The sequence below is a fragment of the Delphinapterus leucas genome, chromosome 6 (assembly GCF_059928025.1).
Source record: "Delphinapterus leucas isolate spDelLeu-1000000601 "Yukka" chromosome 6, BTC_Dleu_Yukka2, whole genome shotgun sequence".
NCBI lineage: Eukaryota > Metazoa > Chordata > Mammalia > Artiodactyla > Monodontidae > Delphinapterus > Delphinapterus leucas.
In genome coordinates this window covers 90,358,328-90,377,498 of record NC_143134.1, presented here as the reverse complement: position 1 = coordinate 90,377,498, position 19,171 = coordinate 90,358,328, and the positions used below count along the sequence as shown (strand labels likewise).

The following is a 19,171-nucleotide window of genomic DNA, read 5'->3' as shown; positions in this document are numbered from 1 at the left end:
CCTGTCTGGGACCTCAGTCATCTTTGCAGAGCATTGATCTCACCAAATTGTTGCCTGGTTACCCAAGGGATGGTTGTGTTCCAGATTTGGGGAAAATGGAACGCTGGACGTAATCATCTCTAGGCAAGCTCTTCTATGCCTCAGCCAGCACCAGGAGCATGTCAGCATTTCTAGGCTCTCTGCGAGCTCATTTCCAACTTTCCTCCGTTTCCATTCCATTAAATCGAGCAAGTCACATTCCCCGAAGACACCTTCCAAGTTCTTGCCTCTGTGCTTCTGTACCGAGATGCCCTTCTGTCCTCACTTCACTGTGCCCGGAGCAGCCACCCTACATATGCAGGCTCAGGCCCCTCCCTTACGATGGAGCACTGCAGCATGGGCCCCTTGTCACCCCTGCAAGAATCAGAGTTCCCTGAGGGTGGGCACCAGCTCAGATTCCTGCCTCTGCCTCCTACTCCTTGCTCATCTGGCACAGGCTCAGTTTATATTTGTTGGAGCAAAGCCTGGCTGTGAACAGAAGTGAATTAGACAGCCACAGGTGGACTCACACGCTTGCCGTCTTCCTTGCAGGTGACCATCGCTGATGACTACTCAGATCCCTTTGATGCCAAGAATGATCTGAAAAGCAAAGCGGGAAAGGGGGAGAGTGCTGGCTACATGGAGCCCTATGAGGCGCAGAGGATCATGACAGGTAAGCAGAGCCCTTGGCACAGAGACTTGCAACTCAGCGGGGAGGCAGACGGGCCCTGTGGTCACCCGCCAGCCTCCAGAGGTGAAGGAGTGTACTTTCAAGGTGGTGGTTGGGGGGCAGTGCCGTGTTGAATCTTTACCACAGTTTATCTGTTCGTGTTTCACCGACCTCAGGAAGAAACTGGCAGGGCACAGTGGCAGTCCAGATACCAGGGTACCAAGTACAGTTAACCAAGATAGGGACTAAGAAGTACATGGGGAAGTGGGGGGGAAAGTTCTCTTAGAAATTTCGGATTAAAGAAAGATACAGCACTTGAGATGGAAAACTTAGCTTGGAACTTCCTAGCAGCCAGGGCAATAAAAGAAACAGCTGGGTCACCTTGCTTTTATTACTTAGTAGAAGGGGGCAGGCTACATCGTTAGGGACAGAATTATCCCTGGCCCCATACAAGAAAATCTTTGTTTTAGGGCTGGAAGCAGCTTAAAGAGCCATGGTCTACGTGGCAGGTTTACAGGAAACACAGAGACTTTCCTCCTTTGGCTGTTTTCCTATTGGCCCTTGATGATAAAACCTGTCAGAGCAATGGAGTAGGGCCCAGGAGAATGTGGCCAGGTATGTGGTATCCTGGGGGTCTCTTTTTGCCAGGATGATACTTGGAGCATCTCTAAAGAATGAGCAGTTAATCAGATATCAGCCATCTCAACAGACCCCAGGCATGGGCGGATGGTAGGGAGATCACGGGCAGAGGAGAAGCCCCCCATGAACGTCCTCCTGGCTCAGGAGGATGGTCCAGGCACAGAGGAGCAGCTGTGTGGGTTGGCCCCCTCGGACCCTGCACAGGACAGTGATATGAGCAGAGTCATTACGTGCTGCAGAGCGCGGGCAGGTAGCCCCCCGAATTTTGAGGCCTAGTGAGTTGGTGCCCTGTGTGTCTCAGGATTTGGGATTCACGTGCCTCCTTCTGTGACTCTGTTATTGTTTATTTGTGTTCATGTCTTTGAGCACTTTCTCTTGATTCCTTCTGAATTAGAAGGAAGAAGCGAGGGACTTCCCTGGCGGTCCAGTGGTTAAGACTCTACGCTTCCACTACAGGGGGCGTGGGTTCGATCCCCATTCGGGGAACTAAGATCCAGCATGTGGAGCGGCCAAAAAATAAAATAAAAATAAAATAAATATATTTTTTAAAAAAGAAGAAGAAGGAGAAGGAAGGGAAGAAACAGTTACTGAGCACTTAGCACATTCTGGGCCCGCATTGAACGTTAGCTCTCGGGCTGCGGAGACCCTGTAGGATAATTGCTGAAGAATCTGGGTGTGAGTCCAGGCCCTGCTTCCAGGACTCTGCGTCATGCTCTTCCTGCTCATGGAAGGCAATTCTCTGGCCACCAGTGTGGCCTCCAGAACACCTGGCCACTTTGTGAAGGGCTGAGGCAGGAAGCAATTGACCAGAGGGACTTCGGCCAGCCTGCTGGAGGGCCACCTCTTGTGGCCGTTCCCATCTTTCTAGTCTCTCCTGGCAAAGCGGCCTCCATGGGCGGCAAGAACCCAAGAGGTGAGTATGTGTTTGGGGCCAGGGTCCCAAGGTGGGGAGCAGCCTGTTCTCTTCCAGCAACTCAGGAAAGCAGATCTGCTGGTGGAGTCTTCACCTCAGGCCTGTAGGAACACCCACTCCTGCCATCACGCCCCATCACCTCCACCCATGTGCCAGCACCCGCATCAGGCCCAGAGAAGCAGCCCCGAGCCCAGCTCAGCCCTCAGGGCCAGTGGTGGCAGCCGTGGCCCTGCGCCTCCCTGTAGCTTCCACTAGTCTTGCACTCAGCGGGCCTTGGCCTGGGTTAAAGGTGTGGTGGGTCCAGGAGCAACTTTGGGACACTGGCACATTCAGACATCAGGGGGCAGCAAAGGATCTTTGAGGTCATCCAAACCCAACAGCCGTATTTTACAGATGGGGAAACTGAGGCTAGGAGGGAGAGGGACTTGCCCGAGGACACATAGTAAGTTGGAGGCGGACTGGCCAGCATGGCCTGTGCTCAGCAGGGCAGACTCTGGGGTTGAGTGCTGGAGGAGGTGTAATGTTGAGTTTGATGCCCAGGTATCCGGGCATGAGGAAATGGCAGGAGCTGTTGAGGCTGGAAGCCTCTGCCAGGTCCCAGGCTCCATGCTGGGCCCCGTGACATACACACTCTTTAAACCTCACTGTGCCCCTGCAAAGGAGGTGTTGTCTCATTTCACAGGTGAGGGAGACTGAGGACAAGTCACTTCCCTGGGGTCACACCAGCAGAAGGGAGAGGCCCAGACCTGCATCTTTGGAACATGGGGGCAGGGGGCTGAAGGGGATGGGTGGGAACATCTGCTGGGAGCCCCGACTTTGGGGAGGGTCCGCCACTGCTCAGCGTCTTTGGAGTGGAGCTGGGCCTCTCCTGGGTGCTGCCATGGACCCCATCGGTAAGGAGCTGATTAACTGGGTGGAATTTTTAATGAGGCACACCCATGGGGGCCAGGTCCAAGGCAGGGCAGTGTGAGTTTACTGGAAATCTGGTAGGATCTCAGGCATTCTCTCTCCAAAGAAGCAACCTTCTCTTTGCTGCTGTGTGCTTTCTTCCTACCTTGGAGATTGTGCCCAAATTTACCCGTGTTTTTGTTTTTAAGGAAATACGTGATTAAACAGGACGTTTTCTGGGTGTAATGACCTTGCAGCAGCTCTCTTTGACTTGGAATTCTTTGTGTGTAACATCACCATCACCGCAGTGACTGATGGCAAGGATGGGGGCTGGGTTAGCCAGCACCATATAAATGTTCCAGGAAGTAGCTCACTGAGCTGCCACGAAGCTCCCAGGGGAGGGGGAGGTAACAGAGGTTGGTGCTGGGGACGGCAGTGGAGCAGGGGGTGTGGCACAGAACAAGTTATATTCAGCCTTTTAGGGTGACCATTTTTTTTGATGCTGTAACATTTATGTGTATGAGTACACGTAGCTTCTAGGAACGAGGCAGGCATCTTTGGTACGTAAGACTAATGCTGCCAGGGGAATTCCAGTGGTTAGGACTCCATGCTTTCACTGCCGAGGGCCAGGTTCAATCCCTAGTTGGGGAACTAAGATCCCACAAGCCTTGTGGCCAAAAAAAAAAACAAAGAAAAAGAATAATGCTGCCGGGAAGAGCATGGCTTCTCTGCCTGAGATGACGTGCATCTCTGTACTGGTTTGAAAGGAGACCAGACTGGAGTCAAGCAGATCTGGGACGGCCAGTTGTCACCTAAGTGACCCCTGGGCCTCAGTTTCCCCCTGAGAAGCAGTAGCCTTGGAGTGGGCAGTCAACAATACTTCTAGCTGCTTTTGGCTGTGAACTGGCTGTTTGACCCTGCGCAGCACGTTCTGTGCCTCTGTTTTTCCCTGTTTAAGGAATGATGGGTCAATAATAACAGCAACAGCAGTGGAGGCTGCTGCTAAGTTCTCTCGTACTTGTTTACAGCACTTGGTGTGAATTCTCATTGGATCTTCAGCGTCACTCTTTGAAGTGGAGGTGCCCATTTTACCAATAGACTGAGGCACAGAGACACTAAGTAATTAGTCCAGGGCAACACAGCCGGGTAGTCAGTTGGGGTGTTGTCTAAGGCCCTGTTTAACTGCTACGCAGGACTTCTCTCCAGGGCCCGTCCAGCCCTGGTGCACTCCCTGGAGCTTGATCTTCAGACTCCCCAGCATGGCCGACGTGGCCTGTGATTAAGTGGTAAGGTTTTGTCCTCTGTGTCCTTGGCACCATGCAGCAGGTGGTGGGGAGCCTGTGGGAGGTGTGATTTTGTGAACAGAGAACTCGGCCCAGCCCATTGGCTGTAGCTAGGATGGAGGGCATGGAGAAGCATGCCTGTTTTTCTAGGGGCTCCTCTTACCCCCTTCTCTCTGTCTGCCTTAACTTACCCTCTCCCACAGACTCCCCTTTGTGTCAACCACAGGAATTAGGTTCTGGATCCAAAGGGGAGGCTCAGCTCTCCATGGAACCTCAGAACCCATGTATGCCTGGGCCTCATTTTCTGGCCCCATCACCTCTCTCACCTCAGCAGCAGCTCTGGAGATATTTCCTTAACACCCTAGGGCTCTATGGAACCCAGTTGGAAAGCTAGTGACCCAGTCCAAGCTTTCCTTTTTATAGGTAGGAAAACTGAGACTCAGAAAAGTCATGATCCTTTTGAGATTTTTTTTTTTAACACACTGATTAAATGTGAAGTTGTCTTGTGAGGCAGTGAGTTGACCATCCCTAGAGGCATCCAGGCAGAGGCAAGACAACCAGCACTGGGAGATGATATGAAGGTAGTTAAGTCTCAGATGTGTGGTTGGTTCAAGCTACCCCTGAGGTCTGTGTCAATCCTGAGCTCCGAGATGTCATGATTCACTGTGTCCACCCCCATCATTAGACACCCAGGATCCAGCCCCACGAAGGGAGCACCTGAGACCAACTCTGAATAGGAGAGGATCTGGTTAGGGCTGGCAGCTTCCTTTCTCAGTGCCAGCCTGACTCATGCCAACTGTGCAGTCCTGGTTCCGCTTTTCGTCTTTCTTGGCCCATCTCTTGAGGTCAGATTCTGGTTTTGGCTTTTTCCATGTGTGAATTGAAGAGGAAGGATCACACCACTTCTTGGTTTCCTTTCTGCTCCCTTGTCTATGTATTTGGTGTCCCCAGGCCAAACCTCCCACTGAGCCGATAGGTAGGCCACCTCTCTCCAAATCCCTGCTTAGCAGCCCATTCTTTCCTTCTTCCCGGAGACTTGATCCTGGGGCTTGAGGGCCCCTGTTGCACAGAGACCTGCTGATGTGGTGGGAAGGGTGCTGGGCTCTTTTTTTTTTTTCTTTTTTGGCCGGGCCACATGGCGTGTAGGATCTCAGTTCCCCGACCAGGGATCAAACCTGTACCCCCTGCATTGGAAGCTCGGAGTCTTAACCACTGGACTGCCAGAGAAGTCCAGGGTGCTGGGCTCTGAGTCAGGCTGACTTGGGTGACTGTGTGTGTCAGGATGCTTAGCTTGTTGGGGGCTGCTTTGTAAAATAGGGCACACAACACTGATGTGAGTCTTGGGTGGAGGAACAAACTTCGTACATGTGCTTGAGATTATTGATATTGGAGGGCAGAGGGCCTGTTTGGTTCTTCACGTGGTTTTCTGTGCTGTTGAATTCTCTGGCCAGTCCCTCTAGGGGCCCCTGCCCACTTGGAGGTGGGTAGCAGGACACCGGAGCAGGTGGTTCCCCAGCCCCTCTGTGGTACCCTTGGTACCCTGGAGCCCTTGCTAAGCCCTGTTATGTTGGAATCTGGACCGTGTAACCTGGGCAAATAGTGCCCCTGCCTTTAGCAGTAATATCCATGAAGCAGGGAGACAGGCACGGACCTGGGTGGCTGGTTGGTGCACAGAGGTAAGCAGGTGAATCTCCAGGAGTTCAGAGGAGAGACCACAGCTTCTAGTTTGGGCCATCCAAGTGGGGTGGGAGGTGGGAGTGGCGGGGATGAGAGCTGGGCCTGGCAACCAGGCAGAGGGAAGAGCTTGAGCAAAGGCATGGAGGTGTGGGAATTCTTTGCTGGAGAGGAGTGGAAGGAGATGAGGCTTTTGATAGGATCCTGATAGGAAAAGCACATGGGGGCAAGAGCTTGTAAAGTCGGATTGTATCATGAGGCCCTAGTTAGCCTAAAGGTGCAGAATATTTCTCACCTGGGATCCTTCTTCCCCAGACCTTCAGCCCCAGGAATTCTCAGAGGTACCCAAGGTGGTGGTGGTGACAAGGACTGTGGTAGTTTGTTTTTTCAGAGGGCTTTCCTCTCTGGCAGGCACTGCTCCAAACACTTTCCACGATTAGCTCATTTAATCCTCCCAAGGAGCCTGTGAGGTATAGGTACTACTATCATCCCCATTTTATAGATGAGAATACTGAGTCTCAGAAAGGTTAAGTAAGCAGTAAAACCAGGAAAAGCAGTGCCATCTGGAGCCCTTGCCTTCAGCTGAAACACTATCACATCTGTCCTGGACTCCCAGAGGGTCTGCAGAAATAACTGGGAATTTTACAGTTACTTAGGCCTCATTTTTAGGTGTGACTCTCACCACCCCCGCCGCCCCCTCCCTGTCCTATATAAAATTGTTCAAAGTGTCATCTCACAGGATGAATCATATAAGTATTAATTGAAAGCATTTTCATATAATTTTTAATATGTAAGCAATTGCGCATTAAAAAGTCCTTAGCATGTTTTTATTATTAAGACAACTTTATAGCACAATAAGAGGAAATTAAAAGAAAGCCATTTCACACACAGCCCCACTGCCCTGGCGTGGCTGTTTTCCTTGCTTAAGACTTGCCTTCTGCCCTTTTAAGCTCCGTGTGCTTATAGGCACGCTCCAGGTAAAGCCAGTCACCTATTTTTAAGGCAGGGGGTGGAGGCGTCCTTTTGTATCTTCTCTTCCTCTGGCATGGCCTATTCTAGCAGCAACATACTTTCCTTCCAAGAGAATGGTGGTTGTGTACCACGTTCAAGTCTCTGTATTCCAGTGGTGGCCTGTTTCAGGAGGAAGGAGGCAGGAAATGTGGATTCTAGCCCTGGCTCTGCCCTGGTCTGCTGTGTGACCTGAGGCAGGTTGCTTCCCCTCTCTGGGCCTCAGCTCCCTCATCTGAAAAATCAGATTCTGTCTTCTTTCCTGGGCTCCGTGAGGATCTTTATAAGCACTTAGGTTCCCCGCTTCTGTGGTCACATTGGGCTTCTCTAGCTGTCCTGGTCAGGACTGCACCTTCCCGCACTCCACCCACACCCACTTCCACTTGGCACCAGCCCAGGTCTTGCCAGGCTGTGAGGAAGAGCTGGCTCTGGCACCATCCCAGGAGCGCGCATGCTGGCCTCTGCTCTCAGGGCAGACAGGGCTGGGAGCTGCAGGTCTGCACCCTCTGAACAGCCAGCATCCAGAGGCCTTTCCTGGAGCTGCTATTCTTGAATCCCAGAATAAAAGCCCCAAAGACCCGCAAATGCTTCTCAGAGAAGGGGCCCTCTTGAGTCCTGACTGGCCATTAGAGAGGTCATCTCCAGCCACCCTACCTGAGATTTCTGCCTTCCTCGCATGTTCACTGTCATCTCTGCCCTCCTGGCTCAAGGCAGCATTGTTGTTGTTTTTTTTAATTGAAGTATTGTTGATTTACAACGTGTTAATTTCCGCTGTACAGTAAAGTGATTCAGTTATACATATATATACATTCTTTTTAAAATATTCCTTTCCATTATGATTTATCACAAGATATTGAATATAATTCCCTGTGCTATACAGTAGGACCTTGTTGTTTATCCATTCTATATATAATAGTTTGAGACAGCACTGTTTTCCTGTCCTTTTGGTGGCGGGAAAGTAGAGGGCCTTTCTGTCTGGGCCCTGAACCCAGGCCCTTCCAGCTCCACAGTGCCCGTGGACTCTGCTCCCAGAATGTCCATGCACTCACCTCTCTTCCTCACCTGGCCGGCTCTGCCGCCCTGCTACCTGAACAGTCTCTGCACCCTTCATTCCCCTCCCCCTCTGCAGGCCCCGTGCTCCTCCCTGGCCTGCCTGCTCTCCAAGTCGCCTCAGGCTTCAGCCTCTCCTAGGGGTCACAGCTCTCCTCCGGCTGGGGGATGTCAGGCTGGAGCTGTCCCTGAAGAGCAATCTTTCTGTCTTGCATCCTCTTTCCACTTGAGGCCCAGAGAGGGGTACAAGCTGGCCAGAGTCACACAGCAGCAAGCCACAGAGCGGGTCTCCTGACTTCTAACATAGGGCTCCTGGTCTGGTTTTAAAATGTTTGGAAACCTGCCCTTGCCCACTCCTGCATGACAGATAGAAGGCTCGGTCATGGACTGTGCATAGGTCCCTGGCTGGTCTATCATTTACCAGAATGATTTACCTACTGGACAGGAAGGAGATAATCAAGTGTAAATAGATTTTGTATTAGTCACCCGATGACTTTCCTGTTCTTGAGAAAGCACAGCTCACACACACGCCCAGCGGTGGTGCTTTACCTGCTGAGCTCCAGGCCCAGGGAGGCGCAGTGGGGAGGGGAGCTGCCGAGGAAGACAGCAGGAAGCCCAGGTTCCCATGGTGACCAGTGAGCCCACACTGGCAGTTGCTTCCTATTCTCTCACCCCACATGCCCCTTGCCCTTTTGACCCTTGACACTGAGCTTGTTCAGCTTTTCAGGAAAGTTGCGACAGGACTGGGACAGGCCACGGAAAGCTGACAGTCATTGACAGCATTCCTGTTGTGTGCCAGACCTCGGTCCCTGCCCTCCAGGTGCCCCCTGGCGCATAGGGAAGGTTGACAAGGACCCAGACAAACACGGATGTCTGTAGTAGAAAACAGCCCAAGCAGAATGATACCAGAAAGAGAACAGAGGAAGGGGTGTCAGGGGTCCTGAAGACCAGTGTGGGCTGTGCAGAGAGGGGGTATTGAGCAGAGCCACACTTGACGTCTTGACCCGAAGTGGCCTTCCCATCAAGGCCTTCCCTGGCCACTTAACTTCCATTTCAACCCATCCCCAACGCTTCTCACCCCCCTTCTCTGCTTGGTTTTGTTCCTTAACTCTGCTCACTATTTAGCATACTATATATTTTACTCACACTTTATCTGTTTATAGTCTGTCTGCCACTAAGGTGTGGGTTTCACAGGGGCAGAAATGTCTGCTTTGTTCCTGCTGTAGCCTCAGTAGCTAAAGTAGTATGTGGCACAAAGTAGGGGCTCAGTAAACAGTTGTTAAATTCATGAGGCTATTAGTTAATTCCAGGGACCCGGGGCTGGTAGACAGATTTGCTGGGGCCCCCTCGGGAGCCCAGAGACATCCCATCCTCCTCTGAAAAATGCCAGATCTGGAAAGCCTGAGTTTAACCAGTTGCTAAATGGGCGGAAAGGTAGAGAAGGAGCTGGCTTGTTCTCTGGGTGGGAGTTGGGTGGGAGTCGGGCAGGAGACCTTTGGTGCCTTGCTCCGTCTTGGAGATCAGTTCTGTCTGCATGCTGGTGGGCTACCTGAGGTCTCTGGTTGTGCCTCCTCTCTCTGTTCCCTCCCTGGCCGAGAGCTTCTTGAAGGAGAGGACTGGGTCTTACCCATCCTCATGTCTCCTCTGGGCCCAGTACATATTTACCAGTTGAATGAATGAGCCCGGGAATACAAGTCTATGTGGAGAATAAATGAATGAAAAGGAAGCAAACAGTAAACAACTACTTGCTATAAGCAACCTTTTCCATTTGCCAAGACACAGTTGTCTGAAGTCACAGGGCCTTAGTCAGGGAGCAAAGTGTGATGCATATGTCCATTGGATGGGTGTTTGCAAGAGTCCACTGTGTGTTGGCACCGTTCTGTGTTCTAGGGGTTGAGCAGTGAACAAAGCAGAGTCCTTGTTCTTGTGAAGCTTTCGCCGTGGGTACAGGATCAAAGGGGAGTGTTACGTAACTGTGATTCCCGTAAACTCATTTCTGGGAACTCTGGTACTGAGAGGTCTGTATCCCAGACACTCTGCAGCCTCTGGTCACTTCAGCTCAAGGGCTTTCTCAAAGTCAAGGGCAGATTGGAGGCTTGTCCCCAGAGCCCTGACCACCTTCAGGAGGGTAGGATGGTCTCAGTGCTGTCTTCAGGGTTTGAGGGGCACAGCTTTGGCCCAGTGGCTGCCTGCCATGTTCCTCTCTCTTCTTGGCCTCAGTGCAGGAGCACAGACTCTGGGGGTTGTCATGGATTTTCCCAGAGCAGCAAGCACCATCCTGTGTGCTGGCACCAGCCTCACAGGGGTGAGGGCCCAGACCCCGGGAACGCAGCCCCTAACTCCTCTCTCTCTCCTGACAGCTGTGAGAGAAACGGGCATCCTCCCAAAGGTGGAAATGAAGGAACGGGAATGTGAAATAGAGGAGCTCACCTCCCCATCCCTGTCTCTTGCCCTTTAGAATTCCAGAGAGACATTAAAAGATCTGAAGGCACAGAAACTGATGGAAATGCCTGTCCAAAAGTAGACTCAGGTCAATTGGCAGCAAAGTTTCTGGCATCCTCTGCCCACCCACCAGCGCGCCTCGTGTGTGGGCAGAGCGTGGAGGCTGTGGGGGACGCCACCCATCCTGAGCAGGTTAGGAAGTTGTTTAGGACGTTGTGCCCCCTGGGTGTGTAGGATGGACTAGAGCAGAGAGAATCAAGAGGCAGCAAGACTGGTTCTGTGGTTCTGTGGCTACGACAGTCATCCGGGCCAGGGCACTGAGGCCGGAGCCAGGGCCGTGGCTGAGGGGTGCTGCAGGTGGGAGCAGGTGGGTAGGGCAGAAGAGCTTGCCAGCCTTGGGGTGCAGTTGGTGAGAGGGAGGGAGGAGCTGGGACCCTGGTGAGTGGGAGGTTGAGAGTGTCAGTTACCCGATGGGGACTGTCCTATCCAAGAAGGGGAGGAAGGTTCTTGTGGGGGGATTGAGTGGGTTCGGATGTGGCACCATTGCATTCATGTGTTCAGAGGAGGGCCCCAGGGGAGAGGAGCTGGTTTGCAGGGGCTGCCCAAGCAGACTGCCCGCCATACTTTCTGCCCCACCAGAAGCCTGAAGAGGGAGATTTAGTGATTTGCCCCACACCCTATTATTTGACTAATTAATTAGTACCCTCCTCTAACTAGCACTCAGCTTGGCTTTCTGGAAGTTTGTAGCAATGACAGAGGGCTGTATTTAAAGGGCCCTTTTGTAGATTATGCCGGGAATCTCCCTAAGGCTCTGGGAGGAAGCAGTGTCATTATTTCCATTTTGCAGATGAGAAAGCTGAGTCATGGAGGCTAACTGGAACTGTGCCGAATTCCAGGCCCCCTCTTCCTGCAGGTTCAGTGCCTGGCCGCGCGAGAGAAGGATGCTGAGTAACAGCGGGTTCGCGTTTTTTTGATGAAGCCTTTCTGTCTAAGGGGTAACAGGTGCCTGAGGTCCAGTCCTCCTCTTCTTCCTCCTCCTGGCTAGTCCTGCCTTTCAACTCTTTCACCTGGCTTAGTCTGTGTTTTGGGGGTTTTTTTGGTTGTTGTTTTTTTTTGCGGTACGCGGGCCTCTCACTGTTGTGGCCTCTCCCGTTGTGGAGCACAGGCTCCGGATGCGCAGGCTCAGCGGCCATGGCTCACGGGCCCAGCCGCTCCGTGGCATGTGGGACCTTCCCGGACCTGGGCACGAACCCGTGTCCCCTGCATCGGCAGGCGGACTCTCAACCACTGCGCCACCAGGGAAGCCCAGTCTGTGTGTTTTAATGTGGTATTCTGCCTCCTTTTTGGTCCTTTTCCAAAACTGGCAGTGTGAGCATCATAAATAAACAAAATGCCTTTTTGCTCTCCCTTCTAGAATGCAGGCTTCTAATTGTACCTGGCAACCAAAAAAGTGATGCACTGGAGAAGGGGTCACCTTCTGGGGCCCGAGCCTTCCTGTGGGTCCTCCCTGGTCTGGTTCCACAGTAGCTCTTTGTGCAATCTCACTGGTACAACGCTTACCACATTGCTTTGTAATTTATCTGCTGGGTTGGGGCCCCCCTGGAGGACAGGGACCACAGGGCTTGGAACTCTTGCCCTCAGACTGTCGGCACCCGGTGCTTGAGATATTGGCCCAGAACTTTCCGGTAAAGAATGTCCCCAGGTCAGAATGTGCTGGGTTTGGTGGAGTGTTGTGAAATGATTGGTAAACTCTTCCCCCAAGGTTAGAGCTTTCAGGTCTCGAGTTGAGTCACGAGTCCCCAGTCGGCTCACCCCCCCACCCTGGCCAGTGGGTCCCCCTGTCCCTCTCGCTGATCCTGGGCTCAGCTTACTGCCTGTGCCTCTGTAGGTTCACTCCCATCACCAGGCCTCAGGTCTCCATGCAGGGACTGGCATGTACACTCGTGTCCCTATGAGCCCCAACCACAGAGCGCTCCAGATTGGGCGTCCTTTCAAGTCTGCGCTGTCCTTGTCACCCTCCCTTGGCCCTTGGTGTCACCAGCTGCCCCTCCCCCCCGCCAGCTGGGTGCCCAAGTGTCTGAGCCCCCGTCTCCCTCACATGACCAGCCTTCCTCATGCCTTTCCTCAGCACCAGCATCCCGCCTGCCGAAGCTGGGACACCTCTGGCCTGACCCAGCTGATCTTCCCAGCCAGCAGGCCCGGCACAGTGCCAGGTAGGGGAGAGTCTGCTCCTGTCCGTCTCTTCTTCACTGGGTTCCAACTCGGTGCCTTTGCTCACGCTCTTCCTTCCCTTCCAACCCCAGCTCAGCCTGCCAGCTCAGGGTCGCCTTCCCTCGAAGCCCTTCCATCGCCACCAACCAGCCTCTTTCGAAGTCAGCATCCAGTCAGGAACCCTGCCCTGCAGAACTCCCTGTTTCCATTTTACTGGTGAGGAAGCTGGAGCAACTGCCAGGGGCCATGAAGAGGATTTCTGGCATCCTGGGAACTGTGTTCCCAAGGCCAGGCAGGGGCAGGTCAGGTGGTCAGTGGGGTAGGGGAAGGACCCTGGGCTGAGGATGGTGGAGACAGGGACAGCAGCTGTAGGGTCAGACTGGATGGATCAATGGGGGCCAGCTCCCACCCTCCTCAGGGACAAAAAGCAGAAACCTGAAGGGGGGCGGGTGTCGCTCCAGCAGCAACTTCACAACTCAGCAGAACTGCAAACAGCCAGTGGGCGACAGCACCCCTCTGCCCACTCCACCCCTGCCTTCCTTGGCCTCTTCTAGGGCCTTATTCCCATTCGCTAGCTCAGAGCTGCTTCCTTGGAGTCTGCGAGGGAAAGAGTTAATGCTGGGCCCTGCTTCTCTTGGGGTGGTTGGAGTATGGGGAGTGTGGTGCCAGAGCAGGTAAGATAGAGGAGGGGCAGCCCCGCCCTTCCAGGTGAAGCTGAGGAGGGGGCTTTGTCCAGTATCTGTTGAGCCCCAGTTGGGCTGGGCGTTTGGAGCACACCTGGGCCTGCCCCCTGGAAGGCCATTTCAGTGGGAGGTGGCACGTGCCGTGGAACTGCATCAGTGGTTGAGGAGGTGTGGGCATAGAAGTGAGTACCTGGGGGCTGCGTGAGAGGGCACAGACTGGTCTGCTTGGGTTGGTGGGGCGTGGGTTAGGACAGACTCCTCTACCTGGTGACTGGGCTGGGAAGGGTGGTGGGAGCAGAGGCGTTGAGGGGTGAGACCCAGCCCCATGCGCCAAGGAGGCCCGGGAGGAGCTGCAGGACTGTCCCGACAGACCCCAGTGTTTTGCTGAGGAGGCCTCAGAATTGTGAAAAGCACCCACCCAGGGCAGTCACCTAGGCTGCTGGCTCGCCCACCTCTGCTCAGTCCTCCTCACCCCACCCCCAGCTCAGCCTAGGCTTTCATGCAAAGGAACCTTGTTGAATTAAGCCTCAGAGAAAATCCGGCAATGTTTTCATTATTTTCATAATTCACACCCAGAAATTAGGAGGTAGGGTTTGTTTGTTATTAATACACTCAGCCCGTTTGACCCCTAGACTTGAAACTAATTTTCATCTGGACCAAGATGTGCTGTGAATCCCAAGGATCCCAGTGCTAATGAAAAGCTCCAGGTGGCCCTTTGGGCCCCTGCCCCACGCCCTGCCTCAGTCCTGAACATTCGCAGGAGAAGGGCGGAATCTCCTGGGCTGAGACCGAGGAATCGCCTTTGGTTTCATGAAACCCTCAGGCTTCACAGCTTCCCAGGGGTTTGGTGCCCAGTCCTGGAGTCCACAGGAAGTAGTGCTTCATCTGAAATCTGCCGTCAGTTTTTAGCTGCTTTTGACCTGAGCTGTGTGTGGTGCTGTTTGAAAAACTTGAACTCGGGTGTTAAAACCTTTCCCCTCTCTGGAAATCATCCTTCCTAGAGTGAGGGTTTTAGAGCCGTGCTAGACTTGGGGACTGTCTGGTCCTCCCTCGTTTTACAGGTGAAGAAACAGAAGGCCTTCGGGGTGGGGTAGGGCTGCCACTGAGTGGTGCAGAGATGAGGTCCCAGTCCAGGGCTCCTTCCAGTCCCCACAGTGTTGTTTGGTAAGTGATCCAAGGCCTCGTGAAGCCGGTGTCCCCTTGTTTCTGGGGAGTTCCTTACCATAAATGACCCATCTTCCCTCCTTCATGCATCCCCTCAGCCTTTGCAGTGGCCGGCACCCGTGGGAGGTGTTGCCTCTGTCCAGTCCTGGGGGAGAATGAAACTTCTCGCCCCCCACCCCTGCCTTCCTCTGCTGGAGCCCCATCTAAGTCAGTCCTTCACTCCGCCTCTGGGGCCCCGTCTGCAGGCAGTGATGTCTCTTCCTTCTCTGGGACTCAAGAGTCTACAAGGAAAACATCTTTGTTTCAGGAAATCTGTGGGTCTTTGGAATCTTTCTAATTAATATTGTCAGATTAGTTGGCCTTTCTCTCATTTTCTTCCAGGACCTTGGCTATCAGTTATACACATGGAGTGATTGTCATAAAAGTTTACATTTACTTTTCCTTTTACTGATTATAAAGTGCTTTTTTAGACATCTCATTTCATCTTCAGAATGACCCTGGAGGCAGCCCAGTTATTCTCGTTGTTGAGACAGAGAAACTGCAAACTAGGGAGTAGAGGCAGCCCGCACAGAGTCACCCAGCAGCAGGGCCGGCATGTGCGCTCAAGTCTCGGGGTGCCAAGTCCAGTGTTCACTTGCTGTATCACATCAGGCCCTGTCCCTGCCCCTTTCTTTCATTGACTGGAGCCTGTGCTCTGAGCTACATCCTATGGGACAGGTCATGGGAGTTAAAGACAGTCACGGCCACTCCTGCCCTTCAGAGCTCACCTCTTATCTACAGAGGCCTCAGCGGGGAAGTGTGGGTGAACTGCTGTGTGCGCAAGTCAGCATTCAGACTCCTTGACGGACGCTGGGGGAGAGAGCTCTGCGTGCCGGCGAGTGCGTGGCCTCCAGGGGCACCAACCTGGGTTCCCTCTGGAGCCAGCCGGCCCTCCTTCCCGCTCTCACGTCAGGGGCTGCCTGTCAGCCCCGTGTCCCCCGGCCACACCTGGTCTCATCCTGCAGTGAGGCGGGACTGCAGAGGACCCAGCTCTCCTGGATGAGGCTTCCAGGTCAAACCGTCCAAAGGGCTGGGCCTACAGGAGCCACCCAAAGCTAAAGGACAGGGCTGCCCAGGGCCTCCCCATCCACAGAGAGCCCGTGTGTTTTCACACACAGGGTGAGGGGAGGCACAGTCGTGTCGAAAGAGCCCTGGGTTTGACGCTAGACGCGGAGCTATAATTATCATCTTTAATTACACGACAGTGCCTCTGCCAGGGAGACGTGCTGGCCGATTATCTCCTGTCCTGACAAGGGTGGTTCCATCTCCCTTTATAAGTACTGACATAAACAGCACACATGCACTTGAGATTTCAAAATTATGAAAGGCCCATTCAGAGTCGCCTACCAAGGACCCCTGGCTTCTTTTCCCAGAGAAAGGGGCCAGCCAGGTGGAAGCCATACAAGTGCTTTCTTGCCAGCTGCTGAAAAAGAATGCCCGCTTACCTCTGTGTGGCCTTGATCTTCAACACTAGAAGAAAAGAACACACCTTTTCCCCGATGCTTAAAAAAAGAATAGTAGAAAACCACGTAACAATAGCCGTTGTGTTTGTGTTGATGTCCTGAACACATCCATGCTCCTCGATTCTCACACCACCCTGGGGAGGTAGACAGGGCACATGGTGTTATCCCCATTATGTAGCTGGGGAGATGAAGGCTCAGAGAGGTTAAGGCACTTTCCTGAAATCACACAAAAAACCAGGACTGGAGCCCAATACCTGACCATAAGCCAGGCTTCCACACACACACAGGGCAGTTTCTATGGTTCATTTTGGGAGCTCCCTCAACCCCTGATGCTCTGGGGCTCCGTGTTGCAGGTAAAGCCATTCTGGCCCAGGGTATCTTGCACATTATAGGGCTCTGATGAGGGGAGCCCCCAGAGACTTTGGAGGGCAAATCATGCTAGAGTCCCCAGGTGGACAGATTAGCCCCGTGTTGCAGACGGAATCCTGCCTGGCCTCAGAGCATGTCCACCAGGGCAGGAGCACTCAGTGCAGGAGACATGGAGGCTCCGTGGAACACCCACCCAACTCTGCCCCCGGCCCTGTTCTCTGGGCAACCAAGAGGCCCCTCACCCCAGCCCGTCTGTAAAACATGAGGAATGTCAGTCCAGCACCCTGCCCACCACCCTGGGTCAGGGTGAGGGGCAAGCTGCCCTGAAGATGTGAGTTCAGGGCCTTCCAACGTCAGTTTGTGTCATAGTCACATGGGGAAGCGAGGGGAGGTGGGTGTGCCGTGTTGCAAATGCAGATTCCTAGGCCCCGCTCCTTAAGGCTCACTGGGGCCCAGGAATCTGCATTTTAATAGCTGGCTCCATGACTCTGGGACAGATGGTCCCATGGTTTGAGATGCCCTGCTTTAGCCTGGGGTCTCCTTCAATGCCTGGCCCTCTGGTCTGGCCTGCCAGCAACATCGCACTCCCTGACTTCTTGCCTCACTCTCTTTCTACCTCCACCGCAGGGGCGTGGACATCCATTCTGGTGTCTCCTTGACATCCCTCTCTGCAAATCCTGAGCACCGGGGGCTGCAGAGAGGAGCAGAAACCCCTGCTCTGGGAGTGGGCAGCGTCGGGGGCCCAGTCTTGCAAGCTTATCTTGTTAGCTTCACAGCTGTGATCTTACAGTGAGAATCTTGTAAATCTTTGAGTGGCCAGATAGAATAAGGCCAGGGTGGAGGGTGTGTTATGGTTTGGGGGAGGAATCGTGAGCTGAAGGACTCTGGAACTCATCCCAGCACCGCTGACTCCTGGTTTGAGTGTGGGCAAGGCGCTGCCCCTCGGGGCCTCATTTTCCCCATCTCTAAAGTCAAAGCTTCGACCTGATCCTGAGGTGACTTAAGTGCTGATCTCCTCTGGTGGTGGCAGTAGCAGCAATAAGACACACTAGAAGCTCACAGATCCCACTGGGCCTAAGGACATGATCCCCACACACACACAGAAGCCCTCCCGGGCACTGCCTGCTGGGCTGCAGCCTTTGTTTGCTTGTCACCAGTCATGATCAGACCTTCGCACGCCGTGTTTCACTCGGTGTCGGCAGCTTCCACTCAGCACCCTGGAAACCTGTTTGTGAGCCGAAGCCACACTAGAGACCCTGGGGGATGTCTTTCCAGAGAAGCCTGCTTCCAAATGGAGAAAATTTCACCATGCCCACTTAAAAAAAATTTTTTTTTAATATATATTTTAAAGGGCTGTCAGTTTTGCATGTGCGTCATCCCAGTAAAGAGGAACAGCATTTGAGCCCCTGGGTACCCTGTGTCCCTGCAGCACATGTCATTCCCCTCTGAAGAGGGCAGCTCTCAGAGAGGGGAGGGAAGTGTCGAGGACCAAGTGAGGGGCCACGAGCCAACCTCCCCTCTCACCCTTCCCAGATCCCTCCTTCTTGCTGTCACCAGATGATTTCCCTAGACGCGGCCTGACAGTGTTACTCCCCTGCCCATAGACCTTCACTGAGCCCCACAGACCCAGGTGCAGACTCTCCAGGCCTTCCTCAAGCCACGCCTTCCTCAAGCCACGCCTCCCTTTGCGCCCCACTCAGGGACCCCGGGCTCCAGGCAACGCCTGCAACACCTCCCTGCTCTCCTGTATCAGTTCTCACCATAACCTCCTTCTCCCAGGAGCCTTCCCCAAGCTCCTTGCTCCCACAGGACTCACATAATGCTTCTCATTCCTCTTTTCCTGTTCCTGCTTCTGAGTTCTGAGTGAGCCTCTCTCTCCTCCAGCAGCCTGGACAGGGCCTGAGTCATTCCCCAGAGTCTAGCATGGTGCCCGGCACTTGGGAAGAGCTTGTTGAAACGGGATGAAAACAGGCCTTTCCTCCACATGCGTCTGAACCTTGCCTTTGAAGTTGGTTTAATGGCTGCAAACGTAATAATCAGTTGGGATGTTGGATCTCCTGTTTGTCCCTGAAAAATGAGCACTCACACACAAATAATGATTTTGAGGCTGTCAGAGCACATGCTCTCCTGAATGTGAAAACAGGCGATGCAGAGACAGTTGGCCTCACCCTGGTGGGAGATGTCGCGGGTCTCTGGAGTGTCTGTGGTTCGGGGAAGTTTACAGTTTATGGAGCTGTTTGTGGTCGGGGAGTCCAGGCCAGCGGGGTAACAGTCTGGTCTGACCCCGGCCCTAGTGATTCGCCCCTGCCAGTGAGCTGCCGGCTGCTGGTCACTGGTGCCTTGGAATCGTATCTCTGAGATCTCAGAGCAACAGGAACAGGGAGGTAAGCAGGGTGTCACTTTACAAGGGAAAGAAGCTCTGCCCCAGCAAGATGCAGCAAGTGTCCGTCACACGGCTTGCCTGCCTCCCAGCTCTATCGGCTTTGTTATACTCCGTGGGTACCAGGAGCCAGGAGGAAACATGGCTCCTGTTGTCCCCACCCCCATTTCAGGGCCCTCTGTCCTTCAGTGGGGTCCTGCCTGACCTCAGGTGTCCACAGTCCTGTTTTCCATTCTCCCACTTGCCCTTGTCACACAGTGAGAAGCTCCTGTCCACC

The 19,171-nt window shown here is 53.6% G+C and overlaps 1 protein-coding gene across 14 annotated transcripts in view; it reads left to right on the top strand.

The window, feature by feature from the left end:
• SHB (SH2 domain containing adaptor protein B) overlaps positions 1-19,171 on the top strand; it is a 134,112-nt gene that overhangs the window by 48,480 nt on the left and 66,461 nt on the right. For 10 of the 14 annotated variants that reach the window (XR_016393594.1, XM_089913423.1, XM_089913424.1 and 7 more), the window contains exons 2-4: positions 571-691; positions 12,714-12,798; positions 12,889-13,012. The exons of 1 other annotated variant lie outside the window; for it this stretch is intronic. Coding sequence is in view for 12 of the 13 variants with exons in the window: in XM_089913423.1 (XP_089769549.1) it covers positions 571-691; positions 12,714-12,798; positions 12,889-13,012 (330 nt within the window). In the remaining variant the exon portion in view is untranslated. The remainder of the gene's footprint in view (positions 1-570; positions 692-12,713; positions 12,799-12,888; positions 13,013-19,171) is intronic. 3 more of the 14 variants (XM_022600264.2, XM_089913428.1, XM_089913426.1) reach the window with 1 other exon arrangement.